Genomic DNA, 21,335 nt, shown 5'->3' with positions numbered 1-21,335 from the left:
ATCCTCAGCATGTCTGAGATTCTTTCCAAGTTCCCTCTCTTCTCAGAAGTCCTGCCTATCTTCCCCTATCTGGCTATTGGTCATTCAGCTCTTTATTAAACCAATTAGAAGGTGCCTTGGCAGAGACACATCTTCACAGTGTACAGAAAGATTATCCCACAACTGGTCTCTCCTTCTCCAGAATATAGAAGAGGAAGCATCTATTTCTTTCACAAGAAATTCCACCCTATGTGCATGGGTTAGACTTTATAAGCCAGATGAGGCAGCTATCATTAGCATAGTACTTAAAATTGATGTTGGATTTATTAATTTTGATTTATGTATGAATGCTTTGCCTCTATGCTGTGTACTTCGTGTATGCTTGGTTCAGAAACATGTGCATCAGGTCCTCTGGAACTAGAGTTACTGATGGTTGTGAATTAACATGTGGCTGCTGAATTGAACCCAGACCCTCTGCAAGGGCAACAGGTTCTCTTAATCTCTCCAGTCCCTAGCACAGTACTTTTAATCAGGATGGAGTAAAATCTTAAATGATATTATTATTAAGGATTAGTAACATCATTCAGCTTAAATCTGTATATGGTGGAAAATTTTTCTTTTACTCTTTTGGTTTTTTAAGACAAGGTTATTCTGTTTATCCCTGGCTACCCTGGAACCCACTCTGTAGACCAGGCTGGCTTCAAAGTCAGAAATCTGACTGCCTTTGCTTCTTAGTGCTGGGATTTAAGGCACGAGCCAACCATGCCTACCTTGAAATTGTCCTTTAAGATTTGTAATATAACTTGGGTAAGACTTTCTTAATTCTGCAACAGCCCTGTCAGTAACAGGAAGATCTAGATAGACATACATAAAGTAGTATGTCAGTCTGCAGCCTCTAATGATATTAGTGCCATTAATAGTGACCTCTCCAAACCTGAGTTGTTAGTTTACTTTTGTACCCAAACAGCTAGTTATGGTGCATTTCCTCAACAATGGTGCATTTCTTCAATAATGACCAGTCTGCCAGGGCAGTTTATTTCTAAGCTAACATCAACTCTGCCTCCAAATGATGTCCCATGACAGTGTGTGTGTGTGTGAGAGAGAGAGAGAGAGAGAGAGACAGACAGAGAGAGAGACAGAGAGATAGACACAGAGAGACAGACAGAGAGAGAGAGATGATCTGGGTAGGAGTTGTATAGGCTGGTTAGTTTGCTCAAGAGGCAAACCACACCCTGAACCCAGGACAGTAGTTAAGATTTATCAATAGACAACGCCCTAAGAACAGGTGGAGCGGGAAAGACCATCTAGAAATGTGATGCCATCCATGCCAAAGGTAGAAAAACTGTGTTATTCATGCTCGTCGAGGATGAGAATGAGAAAACATTTTGGGAAAGCACCGGGGCACGTGAGTGTGGGTGTGTCCCTTAAATTACTTCGGTGTTAGTCAGTATGGCTGCAGACTGAGCCATTTGAAGACTACACTGGCAGTGGGTTTTGGTGAACAAGTAATCCAGAATCATAAGAGGTCAAGAATGGCAGTCCCAAAGTCTACCATCTTGGTAAGGCATCACGCCTTCCTTTAATTATCCTTCTAGTACTTTCAGAGATGCACACTCAGTGTTTTCTATGCTTTGTCGCAGTGTTCAAGAAGTCAGAGGGTGAGACACCAACTTCGCACATACTTTGGGAACCACTGACATTTTCAAAGCTCCTGGAAGACAAGCCCACCAGAAGTGTGCCAGGGGATAGCGTCTTTCGCCATGGAAGAGCCCAGCAGTGGGTTATCAAAAATGCCACTGTCATTAAGTGAAGACAAATCCTTCAAGTCCCCTTCCTGGCTCTCCAAGAACTCAGGAGGCCTGGAGAAGTCACCAACCAAATAAAGTTCCACACTTGCTGCCTCAGACCTGAGTTGCAGATGCCGGCCCGAGGGGCGGGGCGAACCTCGGGGCGGGGCCCGGCCCCGGCCCCGCCCCCGCGCGACCGTGGGCGGAGCGGAGGGCGTGCCTGCGTCCCTCGGGGGCGGGGGCGGCCACGGATGCCCGACGGGGGCGGGCCTTGGCCCCGAGTGACGGCCCGCCGGCCCAACCGGCGTGAGGACACGGGGCCGGCCTTCCTGTAGCGTCTTCCGCTCGCCGGCTGCGGCGCCTGGGACGGTTGCGGTGGGTCTGGGCGCTGGGAAGCCGTCCAAGATGATTAAAAAATTCGACAAGAAGGACGAGGAGTCTGGTACGCGCGGCGCTCCGGACGCCCACCCTCAGACGCAGGGGTCCCCCTCCCCTCGCCCGCAGCCACCTGCTCCGGGGACCGGCCGCAGCGGCGGGGTCTGCCCGAAGCCCCTCCCTCGGCGCCGGGGCCTCCCCTCGGGCCGCGCGCTCCCGGCCCTGGCGTGGCCCGGAGCGCTCGGCGGCTCCGCCCCGGCGCGTCCCCGCCCCCCGCGCCCGCCCCCGGCCGAGCCCCTCAGAGCCGGCCCTCCGCGGGGCCCTGTCGGGGGGCGAGGAGGTGCGCGCGCACGTCTCGGTAGCCCGGGGTTGCTGGTGGGGTTAGGCCCCAGGGCGAGCACCCCTTGTTTGCCGGGGGTGGCTGGGCTCGACCGGGCCAGGGTTGCGTGTTTATGTGGACTCTGAAGGGCCTTGATTCTCCTGTTCCCAGGGGTTAAGACTGCCCGGTGGGACACAGCTCATTGAATGCGCAGGCATCCAGAAGTGACTTGCGTGTTGATACCTGTCTGTGGTGCAGTGCAAGTGGCGAAGATGCCAAGCCTCTTCAAAAATAAAAAAAAAAATCTTCAGCTCTTCAGTGGTAGCTGCTCTCACAAGTGTGGTCGAAGGTTGGGTTAGTGGACCTTCATGGCCTCATCCTGCATGGCCTCTGTACATTTGTGACTCTCTGCGAAACTGTTCCTTTTCCGCTTCAGTAAATGTGTGAAACACGTAACGATAGGGCTTGCTTTCAGGGAAATCCATAGTGTCCTGTCATCTCATTACTCTTGGTGGTGGTGGAAACGACACATTTGTTAACATCCATGGGATGGGGGAGGGGGAAGCAAGGAATGAAGGCACTCATTTTGGACAGGGTTCCTATATCCAGAGAAGGCCAAGCTCTTTCAGTATGGCAGTGGCAGACTTTGTACCAGAGTCAAAATTACTTCATCCAACGTATATGCATATTAGTAATGGTTGTCCTTGTGACTTCCAAGGGACCATACTGTTTAGGTGAGAATTCCCAAGCATGCAATATCCTTCTCTGGAAAAGTCTTTGCAGGACATCTACTGAAGACCTTCTCTTTCTCTTCTCCTGTAGGTAGTGGTTCCAATCCTTTCCAGAATTTGGAGAAGAGTGCTGTCTTGCAGGAGGTATGGCTTGGACATGTACAGTACCTTGTCAGTTCTGTTTGAGAATGATGGGCAAAGAACCTCTGAGGTACTAAAGTCAGGACACCCAAAATAAGCATGAAGTAGACACACCCGACAGGCTGAAAATCACTCTTCCCTACATTTGGCCAAGGAAAGAAACTCATTTTTCATTTACATATTAAAAGTAATGAAGGAGTATAATGGAGTGCAGAGGACAGGTAGAGGGAAAAGGACAGTCTGGACCCATAGACGTGTAGACCTACAGACTCTGTCAGGTGCTGGGAGATTTTAATGAAATACTAGAAGTAGTGTTAAGCGCAAGGTTATTGGAAGACTTTACAGATATTAAACTCTTGACTGAGGTTCTGGTAAAGTCTTTATAGTTGAAATAGTCAACCTAAGGGAATAAATAAGGAAGTATAGACAGGAAAAGTCCAGGTCACATCCAATAATTTGTTGTATACCATCATAACTTGAGAGCACAGACAACTGACATTATTTGGATATTGTACTAACATGATGTTACTAAAGATGATTTGTTGTCCTCTGTGATAGAAATTACACTATATATAGTACACTGTTTTTCATATTTCTGTAGGCACGCATATTCAATGAAACCCCCATCAATCCAAGAAGATGCTTGCATATCTTGACAAAGATTCTGTACTTACTCAACCAGGTAAACTATTCTGACTTCCTGAGATTTGTGTATTAGGATAGAAATACATGAGCCATAATGAAGTAGTTACTGAAAAGTAGGAATTTTTTTTTTTAAAGTATGAAACTTGGAAAATCCACAGTGTGGTTTAGAACAATAATATATAAAGTTCTTTAATACAAGGAGTATATTCTTAAATTCATGAGGTATTAAGCCAGCTAAATATGTACATTTCAATAAATATCTTGATTTGAATTCAACAAATAGTGCTTAGAACACATTGGTTACATGTAATTATTCTTAATTCTTAAAAGTCTTATTTTATGTGTTTTGCCCGCATGTCATCTTGTGTCCATGGATGCCTGGTGTTCATGGAGGTCAGAAGAGGGCATCAGGTCCCATGAGACTAGAGTTAGAGAGGGTTGTGAGCCACCCAATGCTGGGAACCAAACCTGGAGCAATGAGTGGTCTTAACTGCTGAACCTACTGTCTAGATCAGTTTACATGTATTTTGAGATCCTTTGAAAATACAATATAAAGTCAAACAGACTACAAGTATTTTGTTTGCATATTTATTTGGCATAATAGTGATATGTTGAAGGTTTTGTCTTTTTGTTCAGGTTTTATATTAGTAACATTATTACACTATTATTGTATTTGTCCAGAATTCGATTCTGGACAAGTAATTTAATCATTACGTGCCTTACTGCTCTTCTGTAAATGAGGATTGTAATAACAATCCAATCCCCACCCCTCCCCACCCCCCCGGATGGTTTCTCTGTGTAATAGCCCAGAACATGCTTTGTAGACCAGGCTGTTCTTGAATTCACAGAGATTTGCTTGCTTCTGCCTCCTGAGTACTGGGACTAAACGTTTATGTCACCACACCTGGATGCCTGAATGATAATACCAATTTTTGTTGGTTTGGTTTGGTTTGTTTTTGGTTTTTGAGACAGGGTTTGTCTGTAGCTTTAGAGCCTGTCCTGGAACTAGCTCTGTAGACCAAGCTGGCCTCAAACTCACAGAGATCCACCTGTCTCTGCCTCCCACAAGTGCTGGGGTTAAAGGCGTGTGCCACCAACGCCCTGCTTGATAATACCAATTTTTAAAACATTAGAGTTAAATGAAATAGCAGATATAAGCCATTATAATAGTATTAGGCACATAGTTTGTGTACAGAAATACTTTCCATTTGTAACTCAGCAAGTTTTATTGTATACTTGCTGTATCTCATATTCTGTTCTAGGTACTGGTGTTATAGCAGACAAACCAAAAATAAATTTTTTTTTTAAATTCTGTGTTCTAATATTGCTATTAATTTCCTTTTTTTCTTAAACTGTAAATACAATTGCACAACATTTAAAACCTTAGAAAATATGATTTTATTTTGTAGACAATATCTATCTCTGTAAGTATTTACATACAAACCTATATACGTTGAATACCTAAGAGATTTATATTTGATACTAAATATGTTCTACTTACCAACTAAAATTCTAAGAAAAAATTTTATTTTACTGTTTTACACTTACTTATTAAGGTTGTGTGTGCTTGCATCAAGTGCATATGGAGATCAGGTTTCTCTACCATGGGGATTGAACTCAAGTCGTCAGGCTTGGTAACAAGTGTCTTTATCCACTGAGCCATCTTATCAGCCTCTAAAGACCTAATCTAAAGATAGTAACAGTTTGTTGTTTGCAAATGAAGACTGAGAAATAAGTATGTAATCCTACTGTGGTAGCATGTTAGGAATGTTTAAGCCAAAATCAGTTTGACTGACTTAACTTTGCATCACATATATTGTATTGTGTCCAAAGTGGCTAACTCCATTGTATAAGTAGAATTTGGAGTAGTCAGAGTTGGTTCAAAGTAGTCAAAGTCAGAGTTGGCCAATATCTCTTTCTTGGAGCAACTCATGTTGGCAGTTATCTTGATAAGGAGATTGAGAATGAACTTGGTCATGTAAACAGGTTTTGGAGTATTCATTTTATCTCATTCCCTGGTTCTTAGTAGAACACTATGAGGAAAAATAAATAAATAAATAAAAATTAAAAAATCTCCAAAAAAAAAAAAAACCAAAAACCAAAAACAAATAACAACAGCAACAACAACAAACAATTTCTACTAGAGTTGACAGAGCCACATATTCTGAGTTTAAGTCAAAAGTAGTAACAAGATTTTTCTAATGTGACTGAAGAATCCCATAGGCTTTTGGGTATTTGCAAAGTTTCACAGTAAGAAAGTATTATCCCTTGCTGATAAGCAAGTTGGGCACCGGCTTAAATTTTGTTAGACTTTGTCTTTCATCCTAAACGAGACATTTTTTAAATCAAATTTCTTATACTCATGGCAAATAGATGTTAAGACTAATTATATTTTATGTAAAATATGAACACTGTGCTATATAGGACCAGTGTCAATGAAAGAGGTAAGTGTTGAAAGGGTAGTGTCTGAGGAAGTCTGTGACCGGAATTGTTTTGAGAACTAGTGAATTAAGTTGTCTAATTGAGCTACTGCCAAGTTGGCAGCAGTACTGTTGTGCCTGGGGGTTTGTACCAAGTGAAAAATGCCATGTTCTCTCAAGCTTTCACTGAAGGGGACTGCATTTTGACAAGGTCTCTACATAATCTGTTGTTCGCATCAAAAATTGTAAGCTCCAAATCATGCTTCTAAGAATTTTTAGGTCAGTGTCTATAGCACCTTGAAACATAAAAATAAGGGGAATCTAGATCCTTCTCTTTTGGTTTGGACACCATTTTGCCATTTTTTTCTGGAATTCCTTATAAGCATACACAGACATGACACAGACACACACAGACACACAGACACACACAGACATAACACAGACATACACAGACACACACACACACACACACACACCATACACTGTACTGGGCATGTGCCAGGCACTAGACTATGGAAATTTACAAGATGTAATCCCAGATTTTAGGTTGTGTGACCTTATTCAATGCTGATTGGAAAATCTACTTCCTATCATGTTTTGCCTACCTGTAAATCCTTGAAGGATATAGAGGCAGTTAAAAACATAGAGACTACAATTGCAGACTGTGGTGTGCTGATTTGAATTATTTTAAATAACAAGTCTCTAAAGGGTTTTCCTCCCCTGCAGGGTTCTAAATTGAAAGCAGAAAAGTTGCCAAGAATGTTTATAAAGAGACCTTCTCCCGAATTCACAATGATTTTTTGAGAAATAAAGAGAAAAGCCTTACCATCTATATTTTTTTGGTTTAAAAAATTGTTTTAAATTTTACTCAGGGTGAGCCCTTTGGAACTATGGAAGCTACAGAAGCCTTCTTTGCAATGACTCGCTTGTTTCAATCTAATGATGTAAGTCTTTTTTATTCTTTTATGATGAAAACATTTGTTTTCTACAAATTAAAGAGGGTTACTTGAAATGTTTACACTTACTTTAAGATGGTTTTTATTTATAAAACTTAGGAATTTTTTTTAAACAATATGTGAGCGTGGGAGATTTAAAGTATATAATATAAAACTGTTCCTGAAGTCATTAGGGAAAAAAGTTGATAGCTGTACGTCCACATCTGTTGATTTCTACTCAGGTTTTTCGTGGGCCTGGATTGTTGGTCAGCGGGGTGGCAGTTGAAAAGAGCTGGATTTGGAGTGGGGACACAGTAAGCCTGCCAGCACCTCTGTAGCGCCTCTCATTACCCTGGGTCACCTCAGTGCATAGAGGGTAATTGCCCCTACTTTCCTTCTGTTTCCTGAGTGTGGCAGATTTCTTCTATGCCCAGGGTTAATACAGAAACACACAGGGAGTAGGATTCTGAGATATATAGTTCTTAGCTTTCTGTTAGCTTACATTTGCCAAATTATTTTCATACATATTGTATATCAGCACAGGATACATTTTGTGTCCAGTTCCCAGGACCCCCTGGGATTTGAGTCTGCCCATATGTCTAGATGATAAAGCTTTTAGGAGTGGTTCTTCAAGAAAATCAGCAGACCCCTGTAAGACAGTTGTATTAAGGGAGGCCATTGTATATGGTCAGGCAGAGGGAGAGCAATCCCCTCAGATCAAAGATGACTTGTGTTGACAAAAGATGCTTGGCAGAATTTGGGGTTTCAGATGCCTTCGTTAGAGTATGCCCACTGTCTCCACCTCACTTTCAGATCCTCTTCCTTCCCAATCAAGTTCTCCAGGGGCATGGCTTCAATTTGTTTTGTAATTAAACTTCCTGCAGCATATACTTTCCCAATTTTGTGGCCACATGGTTATGGCAAAAGGGTTTCTGTTACCCCGCAGTATAATATATAGTATATGTAACCAGAGGGGATATCTGGTCCCCTCACAGATGTTCAGCTGTCCATTTAAACCTGTTAAGCTCATCATTTTCTTTTAAGAAAAGATTTGTATGTGATGTGTGTGTGCACACATACCATGGTGCCTGTGTGGAGGTCAGAGGACAACTTGCAATACTCAGTCCTATCCTTCCACCGTGAAGGTCCCGGTTATTGAACTCAGACCTTCAGTGTTTGTAACAAGTGCCTATCTTATCAGCCCCCTAGACAAATTACTTTTAACAACTTAATTTTTATGACATATACCCTGGCAACACGTGCTTATTTAACCAAAACTTTGTCTTCTATAAATCTTTGCAAGTGATAATTTAAATATTTCTTTATGTTAGTTATTTCATGCTATGGACTATTTACATTCCCTGATTACCTAGAAACAGGATTATTGATGTCTTCAGTCCAAACAGAAAGTTCCAAGTTCCTAGCCTTTAGGACATGATTCCCTTTAATCACTTCCTGTACCAAAAATTCAGGGTTCAATCAAAGAGACAGAGCCATTGTGAGTTTATGGGATTAGGTACTTCTTTAGGAATTAGACTAGAAAAGTAGACATTTCAAGTTGTTGGAATAGGCCAAAGACCTGCTGTTTTTATAAAAGTCAGGTAAGGCTGCATGTGGCTCTGGTTTTGCAGTCAGGTACCTGGTATTGGGCCAGTTGGGGTTAGCAAGTAGTTACAGGATTAAGGGGTTATTATACATGATGGTAGAATGAACAGGGTTGTTGGAGCCAAGAGTGGTGGCTGTCATTGCTGCAGGCTGTGATAGTGAAAATTAGTGACCATTGTAGTGAATGCTGGTAGGAGATGTAGTATGAGGGCATGGCGTTTAAAATGCAGAACATTTAAGGGAAGGAGGTGCGCTGAAAGAAGGTGGCGTCAAGATCTGGAAAGGCAGTGAGGAGTAGCTTTTGTCTGGAGGCCATGAGAAAGAAAACAGCCTTCATTAATAAAGTTGTAGGGCAAATCTTAGGGAACAAAAGATTTCAATTCGAAGGATAGGGACATTTATGGAAGAAGATGGAAATAATGAAGGAATTTTCTGTGTGAGTGCATGCACCTGTATGTGTGTGTGTATGTGTGTGCATGCACCTGTACATGTGTGTGAGTGCATGCACAGGCTTGAGTTTGTGGGAAGATGGAAAATAGAATTGTTCATAATCTTTTTTTTATAATGTCTGCAGATTCTGTAATGATACTATCATTTTAATATGGGTAAATTATATCTTATATTCCTTAGAGTTTCATCTAAAGGTTTATACCTTATAGGTATCTTCATGGAGCAAGCTTTTTGATTCACTTTTTTTTCTATTAATTTTTTTCCTAAAATAATTGGAGTAAAATAGAATGAACTGAAGATACTGGTTAGTTGGTAGAGTGCTTGGTTTGAATGCATGAAGCCCTGGGTTCAGTCTCCAGCCCCTCCTAAACCAGGTGTGATGGTGTACACCTATAACCACTTGGCAGGAAGCACCAGAAGTTTAGGGCCATTTTTGACTGCCTATTGAGTTCAAGTCTAGCCCGTGTCATAGTGTGAGGTCCATTAAAAGCGAAGCAAGAGAATTAGAGAAAGAGAAGAAAAAAAGACAAACACATAGTTTATCTAACTTTATATATAAATGAAGAACACAACATTTACAGAACTTTACTACAGAATCGGAATACAAGCAGACAAGTAATTTTAAAGGAACAAAATCATATTTTAACTGTGAGGTAGCAGGGTTAGAAATCAGTGGTGAAAGAAGCAGAAAAAAGGGGTAGAAAAAGAAAAACAGTTATTTTGGATAAATTACTCCATAATTTGATGTTAAGGACCACATTTCTGTTTTGTTTCCAGCTGTGTGTAGGGCTGAATTTACCTTGCTACCATAAATACTAAAGACCCAAACAAAACATGAAGTTTCAGTTTCCAGACGGTATGTGCAGCATGCAAGGACTGTGATCTGAAAAAGGGAAGCCAGCAAGATGAGCCCAGAGATTGCACCAGTTAGCTGCCCATAGGCAGATCACAGGCAGCAGGAAGGGCAAATAGAATTGGCAAAGCCAAGAAAGTTTATAACTTGTGGGAGTTGTTTCTATTCTCATTTTTTGGGTTCTAGGGATTAAATCCAAACCATCCAACTTGGTGGAAAGCACCTTTACCCTCTGTGCTACCTCCTGGCTCAGGAACACCACTTAATATACTCTCTAGACTTAAAAGAATTAGCAAGGGTTCTTACAAATAACTTGGTAACATCTGTAAATACACTTTCAGCAAACACTGAGGAGAATGTGCTACCTTACCATTAAAGAAATGGCCACCATCTCTGAGGATGTGATCATCGTTACAAGCAGGTATGTGAATAGTCTACAGTCTAGGATAAAATGCTTACGTATCAATGGAATATGTGTTGTTCTCTTTCTTTAATCATTCTTTTCCTAAATGCAATTGTCATATATGATATTTGTTATTCTCTTGAGTTAATGTTTCTTTTTGCCAATAAGAATTTGCAAAAAATATTATATCTTAAACCATTCTTTTCTATAACCCATTATATAAAAATCATCCTTATCTGCTAAGAGGGTTACAGAGGGTATTGATAATAGACTGTGGGTTCATTTTTAAACGTTTATAAAAATTGGAATTGAGAGATGGCTCAAGTGGTTAAGAACTTGCTGCCCTTGTGGAGACCCTGAGTTCACTCCCTAGTACTTGTGTTGTGGCTTGTAACTGTCAGTAACTCTAGTTACTAGGGGTCCAACACCCTCTTCTGGTCCCTGTGGATGCCAGACATACATATGATATACATATACACCCTGTGGATGCCAGGCACACATGTGATACACATACATACCCTGCAGATGCCAGATACACATGTAATATATATACATACCTGCAAACAGACTCTGTATACAAATAGAATAAAATTCCTTCCTTTTGGAGGAGGGTTGGTTTTGAGGCAGGGTTTCTCTAAGTAGCCCTGGGTGTGCTGGAACTTGCTTTGTAGACCAGGATGGCCTCAAACTCACAGAGATTCACCTGCCTCTACCTCCTAAGTGCTGGGATAGAAGGCATATGCCACCATACCAGGCATAAAAATATCTTTAAAGTTCATTAAAATAAATATAAGCAAAACTGAAAAGTAACTGCTTACTGAAATGGGGTATTAATACTTAAAACAAATAGTATCAAAACATTATCATTTTACGTATAAAGAACTTTTATTCTTAAAAAAATACTGAGAGATATTCTGAAAATAACCGCTATAAATATGTAAATATCTTTAGTCACTGTCATTAATAACCAAAATAAGTAAAGTAAAAACTGAAGAATGAGGTGTAATCTATTTACTTATCAGATCAGCAGGAGAGTGAAGAAGTGTCATTACATTTCTCCAAGGAAGACTGTTGCTCTGGTACACAGACATAGAGTCATACGTGAACTTTGTTTTTCTGGAAGGCACTTAGGCAGTATTTATGAAATGCTGGGAAATTTCATCCTCAGCAACACCATGTTCTGGATCACTCTTTTGTTGTGTGTCATTGCTAAAATTACTTAGTAAGCATGGGATACTCACATTAGGAAATATTCCTTAGTAAACATAATACTGAGTGGAAGCTGGGTATTCTTTGACTTTGAAATAGCTTATATATGTATGTAACATATGGTGAAAACTCAGTAAAGTAGTAATAGTATATATATATACATATATATATATACATATATATATATACATATAATACACACACACTATATATGTATGTGTATGTATAACATACGGTGGTGAACACAGTAATGTAGTAATGGTAATTTATCTTTGGTTGCTTGAATTGTAGCTAATGTTTTATTTAAAAGTTTGGTAATTTCTAAATATCTTAGAATTAATCTATATAATTTATAGTAAAATATATAATGTTACTTAAAAAATAGTTGCCCTTTTAATGATTAATTATAATTTATTTAACTGAATATAGTTTTCATACAATGAAATACATTTTGAGCGAAGATGTTTTTGTTTAGTTATGTTGAATACAATTTCAATTAAAGCTTTCAATTGGCAATATCAGAAAAGCAGATATAAAAAGTAATATAAGATGAAAATGTGTTTTCCCTTAAGTAACTATAACTCTGGAGACACAGAGTAGCTGGTGTTGCTGCAGCCATTTGACAGTGACAGGGCTAGTGTCGCTTGGATTCTTTTGGATGTACTCCATCATGGCAACAAGGATGCTTGAATTACTGGCAGTGTCCCGTGTTTAAGCAGGAGAACCTGGGAAGGGGCCAAGGGGCTCCAGCACCATCTGCCTCTTTTAGCAGGAATGCAGTAACATTTCCTGAGCAAATTTTAGATTTCATTTGGCACATCCATATTGTATGCCTCTTTAGGAGGCCAGGAAAGTGAGTGTTTAGCTTTCATAGTCCAAGTACTAGGAGCAGGCAAGGAAGGAAGGGGTTGAAAATTAGTGTTGAATTAGTCATCTAGTGGTATCTGCCACAAATAAGAAAGAGAAACCCTTCCGTTACTTTTTTTTAAAATTCACTAAATACTTGAAAAATTAAAGATAAAGTAACTGTGTTATTTGTTCTTTCAGTGGTTAATGCTTCCCTCTGAGCCTTACTTGATATAATTATGGTTTATTTCTAGTGCTCTTAAGTGATTAGTATGTATGGTAGGCTGGATAATGGTCCTCTGATGATGTTTATGTCCAAATTCTTAGAACCTGAGAATATGTTATATTCTATGGAAAAGGGCAGTTAAAGCTGATAGGAGTATTCTGATTTATTCATGTGGTCCTTTAAAAATGTAAGTATTCTTAAAAATGGAAGTAGATGGCTGGAGACATGGCTAGCAGTAGATAGTGCTTGCTGCTTTTCCAATGACTCATGTTTGATTCCCATCACCAATATTGGACAGCTTACAACCACCTGTAACTCTAGCTCTAAGGGACCCAAGAGAAGACCTTCTTCTGGCCTCCTCATGCCATTCAGTCTCTCTCTCTCTCTCTCTCTCTCTCTCTCTCTCTCTCTCTCTCTCTCTCTCTCTCACGCACGCACGCGCGCACACACACACAAAGTAAAAACATGTCTTTATAAAAATTTAAGTGGGAGGCAGAAGAATGTCAGGAAAGATGCAAGCAAGGTCAGACATGCTGTGAAAGGTTTGAAAATGGAGGAAGGGCGGTGAGTCACAAGGCACAAGTGACCTCTGAAGTTGAGAGAAATGAGGAAATGGATTCACCCATCTTTACTTTCTTGTTCTTTTCTTTTTTTACTTGTTTTTACATTGTTGCCGAAACAATGCCTGGGGCTGGCTTCTGTAAAAAGTAGGGAGGTTTATTTACTTCATGTGTGACTAAAAGTTCAAGATTGGAGCCTGTTTCTCCTGTTGCTGTGGTTAATACCCTGACTAAAGCAGCTTAGGGAAAGGGCTGTTTTGGTTCAGTCTGTCATGGTGGGAAGACATGGTGGGAAGGGGTGGCAGGACTTGGACGCTGGCTGATCACATTTCATCCATTGCCAAGAGGCTGAGAGCAAATAGGAGGTGGGCTGGGCTGTAAGACCTCAAAGGCTGCTGCCCCCAGTGACCCACGAGGCTTCACCTCCTAAAGGCTCCGCAGCTTTCCCAAACAGCCAGACACATGAACCTATGGAGGACATTTGTCATCCAAATCACAGCAGTTGAGTAGCTCCAACTCTTTGACCTCTGCTGGGGGCTCCTTGGATTATAATATAATTAAAGCATAATGGCAGGGGTGTATGTGTATACAAAAGAGATCAGGTGGTTAAGACCAGAAGTCAGAGGATGTAGGAAGCCAGTATTTTTATTTTTTATAACACTTGGTCTTGCAAGACTAACCGTGTTCTCAGTGATTTCTGTAATCACTTCTGGAGGCAGCATCACCAGTGACTTAAGTACCTTGTGCTAGGTCCCCTGTGTTAGAGGTTCTGCCACATCCCTACTGCCATTCTGGGCAATAAGCTTCCAGTACCTGGACCTTTAAAGGTCATACTCAAACCCAGCAAACCCCTAAGCTTCCATAATGTAGACCTCCAAACATCTCAGTTTTCCAGTGAGACCTGTTTTGGATACCAACTCATTTGAATATTACTTTAACCCTCTAACTTCGTGGTACTTGTTAGAGTGACAGTTGAGTAGAAAAGCAATACAGGGTGCTGCTGTAATGTAAAATCTGAAAGTAGCTTTGGAACTTTGAGGGTATGTTAGGAAATCCTAGACCAGCAGTTCTCAACCAGTAGGGTCATACTTCCTTTGGGGGTTAAATGACCCTTTCATGGGGACCCCCTAAAACACAGATACTTACATTATAATTCATAGCAGTAGCAAAATTACACTTATGAAGTAGCAATGAAAATAATTTTATGGTTGGGGGTCACCACAGCATGAGGAACTAATTGTATTAAAGGGTCCTAGCGTTAGTTAAGGTTGCGAACCACTGCCTTAGTCTGTTAGTGGAAATAGATTCAGAAGTTAAAGGAGAAGGAAAAAAAATCACCTTAAAGAATATCTAAGTCACTGTGAATAGATTGTTAGTGTAAACATAAGCATTAGAGATGCCAATAGTGAGGATTCAGAGGAAAATAAAGATGTAGGAAGAGGAATCTTTTTATTATAGGGCAGGAAGCTTATCAAAATTATATTCTGTGGTTATGTGAGGAGCATGACTTGCAATAAATAAACTTAGATTTTTAACTGGTGAGATTTCTAAGCAAAGTGTTGAAGATACATTCTGATTTCTTTTTATGTGATTAGTAAAATTTGAAAGTAGGTAAGTTGAGGGAAGACCTGTTTAAAAAGAACCAGGTTTTCTTTAGTTAGGACTTGGGAGGTAAGAGCAGGAGGATCAGGAGTTCAGGGCATTTTTGGCAACATAGCAAGTTTGAGGCCAGTCTAGGCTACATGAGGTCCTATCTCAAAACCAACAACCACCACAAAACCAAGGAAATAACACCAACAACACAAATCATCAAAAATGAGGACTTAACAATTTTGGAAATTCTCTGTCTACAGGGCATAGGGTGTTAAGACTGGGAGAGTCCCTGTCATGAAAGTGTGCTATAGAGAAACAACAAAGGGAGTCAGTACTGGAAAATGAGATCAAAAGAGCAAAGTGTTCATTTGGAACACTAATGAGATCAGCAGTGAGTCCTCAGCATTTAAGCAGAAGCTGAAGATAGGGATGAGATTTTCAAGGCAGGATCTGTGGTTGAGCCTCTGTCTAAATGCAGGGTCTGCATTGTGAGTCTGCCTATGGTAGACCCACAAGGTACTTACTTGAGTATATTATACCCACAGAAATACTACTGTCTTGGACTTGAAGGGACACAGAGAGGGCAAAGTTAAAGAAGCCTTCAGTACTTCAGAATTCAGCATCTAGGAAATAGGCTAATGGACCTCCAGTTGTCACTGCATGCTAGCTGCACTTTATAGCCAAATGAAGGCGGCTGACTACGTGGGCAGAGGTGCAGGCCTGAAGAGTGGCACGGAGACTTCTTAGATTGCTGCTTAAGCACTTCGCCTGGCTTCATTCTAAAGCTGTTGAGGGCCTGTCTTAGTTTCTTTTCTTGTTGCTGTGACAAAATACCCTGTCAAGAGCAACTTAAGGATAAAAGGCTTATTTGGTTTGCAGTTCCATTATTACCAGGAAGTCAAAGCAGCAGGAACTTGAAAGAGCTGGTCACATATTTTTAAAGTTCAGAGTTCTAGGTTACAGTTTATCAGGGTAGGACAGCCACAGCAGCAGGAGTCTGAGGGACATTATGTCCACAGAGAAGAAAAGAGCAATTAACAAATTCATGCTTAGTATTCACCTTGCCTTTCCCACTCCTATATAGTACAGGACTCCCTGCCTGGGGAATGGTGCCACCCACGGTGGGCTGTAAGGAGTACGGTTTTTCCGCCTGCCGCCGCTGGTCTTGTCCCACCGCCGCGCCAGCCCCAAATAATGCACAGAGACTCTGTATTTGATACAATGCTATTGGCCAGGTGCTAGTTTCTTATCGGCTAGCTCTGTCTTAATTATTAACCCATTTCTATGTATTTCCACGTGGTCTTACCAGCAAGAGGCGGCTGGCGGTTCCATTCTCTCCACATTCTCCATCTTGACTCCTCCTTACTATTTCCTATTTCCTCCTTATCTCCTAGCCCCTCCTATCTTCCTTTCCTATTGGCTAACAGTGCTTTATTCATTAACCAGCATGACAAACATTTACAGAATGACATCTCCCATCAGTGGGCAGATCCAAAATAATCCCCCAAGACATGCCCAAAGGTCCTTCTTCCAGCGATTCCAGGTTTTGTCGAATTTGATAATTTGCATTAGCCATCACAAAGCCAGTGACTTATCTTACCATTTTCTCTTTTTCAAAATGGGAACATCTGTAATTGTTATACTGTGGCATTCTTACATTTTGTTTTTTGTCACAGATCCAGAGATAGGGATGATTGTTGGACCAGGAATGACAAGGACCTCACCCTGATGATTTTGATAAGATTGAGAATTTTGAATCAGTGAAATTTAGATATTAGACTGACTTGATGCTACAGTTTGGGGAGATCTCGGGATGGGGTGAATGTATTTTGCAGATGAAATGGATGCAGATTTCATGGAACAATGGTTTTTGGCCTAGTGATTACTATGTTGGATTTCGATTATCCAGAACTGTAAGATAATAGATGTGTGCTGTTAAGCTTCTAATTGTGGTAATTTGTTACAGTAAGAATAGAAAACAAGTAGTACAGATTGCCATTCTGAACACATAGATGGTTGTGTTAAAGGGCAGGGAAACTTGAAGGCAGATTCTTCATAATAGAATATATATGAATGAATAGTAAGTACAGGGAAATGTAAACTAAAATCTTAATTAGCTATTGTACCATAGGCTAATTAAAGAAGCCTGGCAATACAAAAACAATAACAAGAATAGCAAACTTTTGCTGTAATAATAGAGTAGATAGAACAATTAAAACTTTCATATACTATAGTAGAACTATAACTATTTAAAAGACAGTTTCTTGTAAAGTTAAACAGGTACTAACCCTGTGACCAGTAACTTGTTTAGATATTTACCCACTGAAAATGAAAATATGTGCCTAAATACAAGGCTGTTTAAGAATTTTGTGGCAGCTTTATTTGTAATAGGTTTAGATTACAGATAACTCAAAGTGCCTATGTATAGAAGAATGGATAAACAAAATGTGATGTATTCATGTAGTGACCTGTTGTATAGCTATCAAAAGGAACATATTGCTGGTTAAGACAACAGCATAAATAAACCTCAAAAACTTTATGTTGGAACAAAACCAAAAAGACACAAAGAATCATCCTGGGTGGCTCTACTTTTATAAATGTCAAGGGCAGCCCAAACTCATTGTGTTGCTAGAAGTTGTAATGGGGACTTGGAGGAAATTGCCTAGAAATAAGCATGGAGAGCTTTCTATGGACATGCAGGTGTTCGGTAGTTTATTTTGGGTGGTTACATGTTTATCACACTTGCCAAAACTCATCTAACTAAACACTTAGATAGTTTTGGTTTACATTACAACTCAAAGTATAACTTGCTGGGCAGTGGTGGCACATACCTTTGATCTCAGTGCTTGGGAGGCAGAGATAGGTGGATCCCTGTGAATTTGAGGCCAGCTTTGTAGATGGAGTTTACCCAGCCTGATCTACAGAGTTCTGGGACAGCCAGAGCCATTACACAGAGAAATCCTGTCTAAAACAAAACAAAACAAAACACACAAACAAAACCACAAACTTAAAGAGATTTTGTTAGTGGCTTAAAGTTGGTCACATAGATTAACGTCTGGTGACACTGTTCTCTGTGGGAGCCCATGAAGACTGGCCCATCGCTCGCACTGTGGAAGTAGTGTTGTCTGTGGGAGCCCATGAAGACTGGCCCATCGCTCGCACTGTGGAAGTAGTGTTGTCTGTGGGAGCCCATGAAGACTGGCCCATCGCTCGCACTGTGGAAGTAGTGTTTTCTGTGGGAGCCCATGAAGACTGGCCCATCGCTCGCACTGTGGAAGTAGCATATGTGTGGCAGGGGTGATGTAGATCTCAGTAGCTTTAGAGTCACCCACAAGATTGGTGAGGCACAACTTTGCATGTATTTGTAAGTTGTTCCCCGAGAGCCTGAACTAAGAAAAGAATATCCACTTGGAATGTGGGTGATACCTTCTTATATAGGCTGGAGGCCTATAGGATGGGGAAGGTCATCAGAATCCAGTCATTTCCATCTCTTTGCTTCTTGACCCATAATGACTTCAACTTCTCTGCTATATTCTATTCACCACAATGGGCGGAACCTTCTGAAACCATGAGACCCCCCCAAAAAAAAATTGCTGTTGGTTTCTGTAAAGCATTTGGTTACAGCAACAAGGAAGAAAAGTGGGTTTCAGTTTCAGTTTGTGCTAAGTTACTATCTCTAGTCTCAGTAAATAAAATCAGTGGTCCATAAATCATGATATGTGAATAATAAATGTGTTGTAGAGTTTGTAATCATGTAAAAATTTTGAATTGTAGAGTTAATGTATGGATTCTGGTTGGGGATGAAAATAGTTTTAGGAAAGTGAAGTCTTTTCATTTACTTGATAAGAAGCATATAGACCTGAGCCAGTTTTTCTGACTGGATGACTTTGTTGTCCTTGGATGACTAGTTTGAGGAATGGCTATCAGGGACCTGCTCAGTCTTTTCTGTGGCGAAATTCTTCTTTCAGAGATCTTCAATAATGTTTTCATTGCAAAATCAAAAAAATGAATTTCCAGATGATATTTGAAGTTCTACTATCTTTAGATGTGAGAAACTTTATAGTCTTAAATTATCTCCCATTTCCTCGCCAGTTTGTACTTCAAAGTGCTTACTTACCTCCTGCCTGTGATCCTGGGAGTTATCAGTGCAGTTCTGTTGGCCAGACTCTGAATGCTATTTGATACCTTGTATCTCTTTACATTTCTGTCATGTTTCCTTTTTTGCATAGCTCAGACACTTAGTATCTTGTGTATTTATTTCCCTATTCTGCTTGACAGTCTTCTAGTTTGAGTTGTTCTTAAAGCACTGTTTTGTATGTATGTTCTAGTATTTAGTGAGTTGTTCAGTACTCTGTTTAAATATTTTCTGCCCTCTGCACCATTAAAGTTTTTGAGAGAAAGAGCTTGTACCATTAAAGTTTGAACAGTGTCTTCCATTTATAGAAATTCTGTATAGGCATGTTGCAAAAGGTGAACATAATATAATCTGCTTTTCTCCTTTAAGCAAGGGCTTTGGAAATCTGAGGATTATTTATTTTCCTCTCTGTCTTCAGAAAGTCTTGTTACATAGTTGCAGATGTGAAAGATGTGACTTAATGAGTGTTGAGAAACCTTTCTGTGTCTGCTTCCTTTGTTTTTTCTTATTTTGTTCGTAAGACTGATTGTTTGGATTAACATTTATTTCCTTTTCAAATGAAATTGTGACAAGCTCTTGAAGTGAAATAATAAACTGATGCCACATCATAAAACATCTCCAAAAACCTAATGAACAACAATGAATAGAAATGAAGGTCAGAGACTTTTAATTCTAGCCAAGATGAAGTAAGGACACTGTAGTCTGTCTTTCCCAGCAGTACAACTAAAAACTTGAGGAAAAATACAAAGTAAACTACTGAGGCCTCCATAAAGGAAATTATATCAAGTCAAGGGGGGGGGCACATTACTTATTAAATGACTGATAAAACAACAGCAAACTTTGTGAGTTATGCTCCTTGTATTCTTGGAAGAGTGAATTAGGTCTCTACCCAGTGGGGCTCCAGGGAGGATGCTACCTCTGTGGTCTGAGCACCAATTTGAACAGGAGGGCCCAGTGGAGAACCTGAATTGCAGAGCACAGAGAAGAATTCTTGTTACTTTTTCCCCCAAGGTCAGCCCCGGTGATAGAAATACTATGGTATGTAACTGGTATTATCGACATGGAAACCCTGAGAAAAAACACCCTGGAAAGGGTGTTCCTGGTACATGACAAGTAGGGAGAAATCCACTCATTGTTATTATTATTATTATTAAGAACTTTCTGTTTAGTTTTCCTTATCCTAAGAGTAAGCCTAGTTATGTAAAATTGGGCATTAGCACAGGAATTAAAACTGATAATTTCTGGTTAAGAGAACTGATAAAAGAGGTCACTGATAGCCATAAAGTATGGCAAAAATGACATTCGGGGACATTCTGGAAGATCTGGAAAGATCTGAGTGCTTTTTCAAGGCAGCACAGAGGTAAAAAGGCATGACAAAGGTTTTGAAGTGTGAACTAACTTTGAAATCACCACGCATGGGACAGGTGGGATCTGGAATGTAATTAATTCTTTTCTAACTAAAACATCAACATCTTTTAATAGAACTCAAGAGTCTCATGATACATTTAAAATGTTCAGGGTATAAAAAGTAATCTTGAGATTCAATATAATTCCCAGTTGAAAGATCAATAGTAGTATTACAATAACTCTTTCCTACCAGCGTGGTCCCACAGCTGTTTCATCCCCAAATGAACACTCAGAGACTTATATTAATTATAATACTGGTGGCCAATGACTAGGGCTTCTTATTGGGCAGCTCTGTCTTAATTACTAACCCATTTCTATTTATCTAAGTATATTCATGTGTTCTTATCTTATTGGAGAAAGGTTCTGGGCCCTGTTACTCCTCTGGTGTCCTATATGGTGACTGCTCTCTGCCTACACCTCCCAGAATCATCCTTATCTCCTAGACCTGCCTATCTTGCTGCCCTTTTGGCCACGGTGTTTTATTCAGCAACCAATAAAATAAACATATATACAGAATGACATCTCCCATTATAGTATGCTTAACAGAACTAGAAAACACAATCTTAAATTCACATAGATACAAAAAGGATCGCCAAGGTAGTTTGAATATGCATGACTCCCATCAGCTCATATATTTGAATTCTTAGTCACCAGAGAGTAGCACTGTTTGAAAGGATTAAAAGGATTAGGAAGTGTGGCCTTTTTGGAGGAAATGT

At 40.1% G+C, this 21,335-nt stretch overlaps 2 protein-coding genes across 3 annotated transcripts in view; both read left to right on the top strand.

Annotated features, from left to right (window-relative positions):
• Window positions 1-1,883, top strand: part of Tsga13 (testis specific 13) — a 47,969-nt gene extending 46,086 nt beyond the window's left edge. The window contains exon 6 of the mRNA XM_051175905.1: window positions 1,620-1,883. Coding sequence (XP_051031862.1) covers window positions 1,620-1,789 — 170 coding nt within the window. The 3' untranslated portion in view covers window positions 1,790-1,883. The remainder of the gene's footprint in view (window positions 1-1,619) is intronic.
• Window positions 1,884-2,043: 160 nt separating this feature from the next.
• Window positions 2,044-21,335, top strand: part of Copg2 (COPI coat complex subunit gamma 2) — a 106,726-nt gene continuing 87,434 nt past the window's right edge. The window contains exons 1-6 of one of the 2 annotated variants that reach the window (XM_051175855.1): window positions 2,057-2,208; window positions 2,632-2,814; window positions 3,283-3,335; window positions 3,934-4,014; window positions 7,270-7,341; window positions 10,582-10,661. In XM_051175855.1, the coding sequence (XP_051031812.1) occupies window positions 2,667-2,814; window positions 3,283-3,335; window positions 3,934-4,014; window positions 7,270-7,341; window positions 10,582-10,661 (434 nt within the window). In that variant the 5' untranslated portion in view covers window positions 2,057-2,208; window positions 2,632-2,666. Of the gene's footprint in view, window positions 2,209-2,631; window positions 2,815-3,282; window positions 3,336-3,933; window positions 4,015-7,269; window positions 7,342-10,581; window positions 10,662-21,335 lie in introns of both variants that reach the window. The other variant, XM_051175856.1, reaches the window with a different exon arrangement.

This window comes from Phodopus roborovskii, unplaced genomic scaffold (genome assembly GCF_943737965.1).
Source record: "Phodopus roborovskii unplaced genomic scaffold, PHOROB, whole genome shotgun sequence".
Taxonomy (NCBI): domain Eukaryota; kingdom Metazoa; phylum Chordata; class Mammalia; order Rodentia; family Cricetidae; genus Phodopus; species Phodopus roborovskii.
Note: the sequence above shows the minus strand (reverse complement) of the source record. Positions and strands in the feature narration are given on the sequence as shown.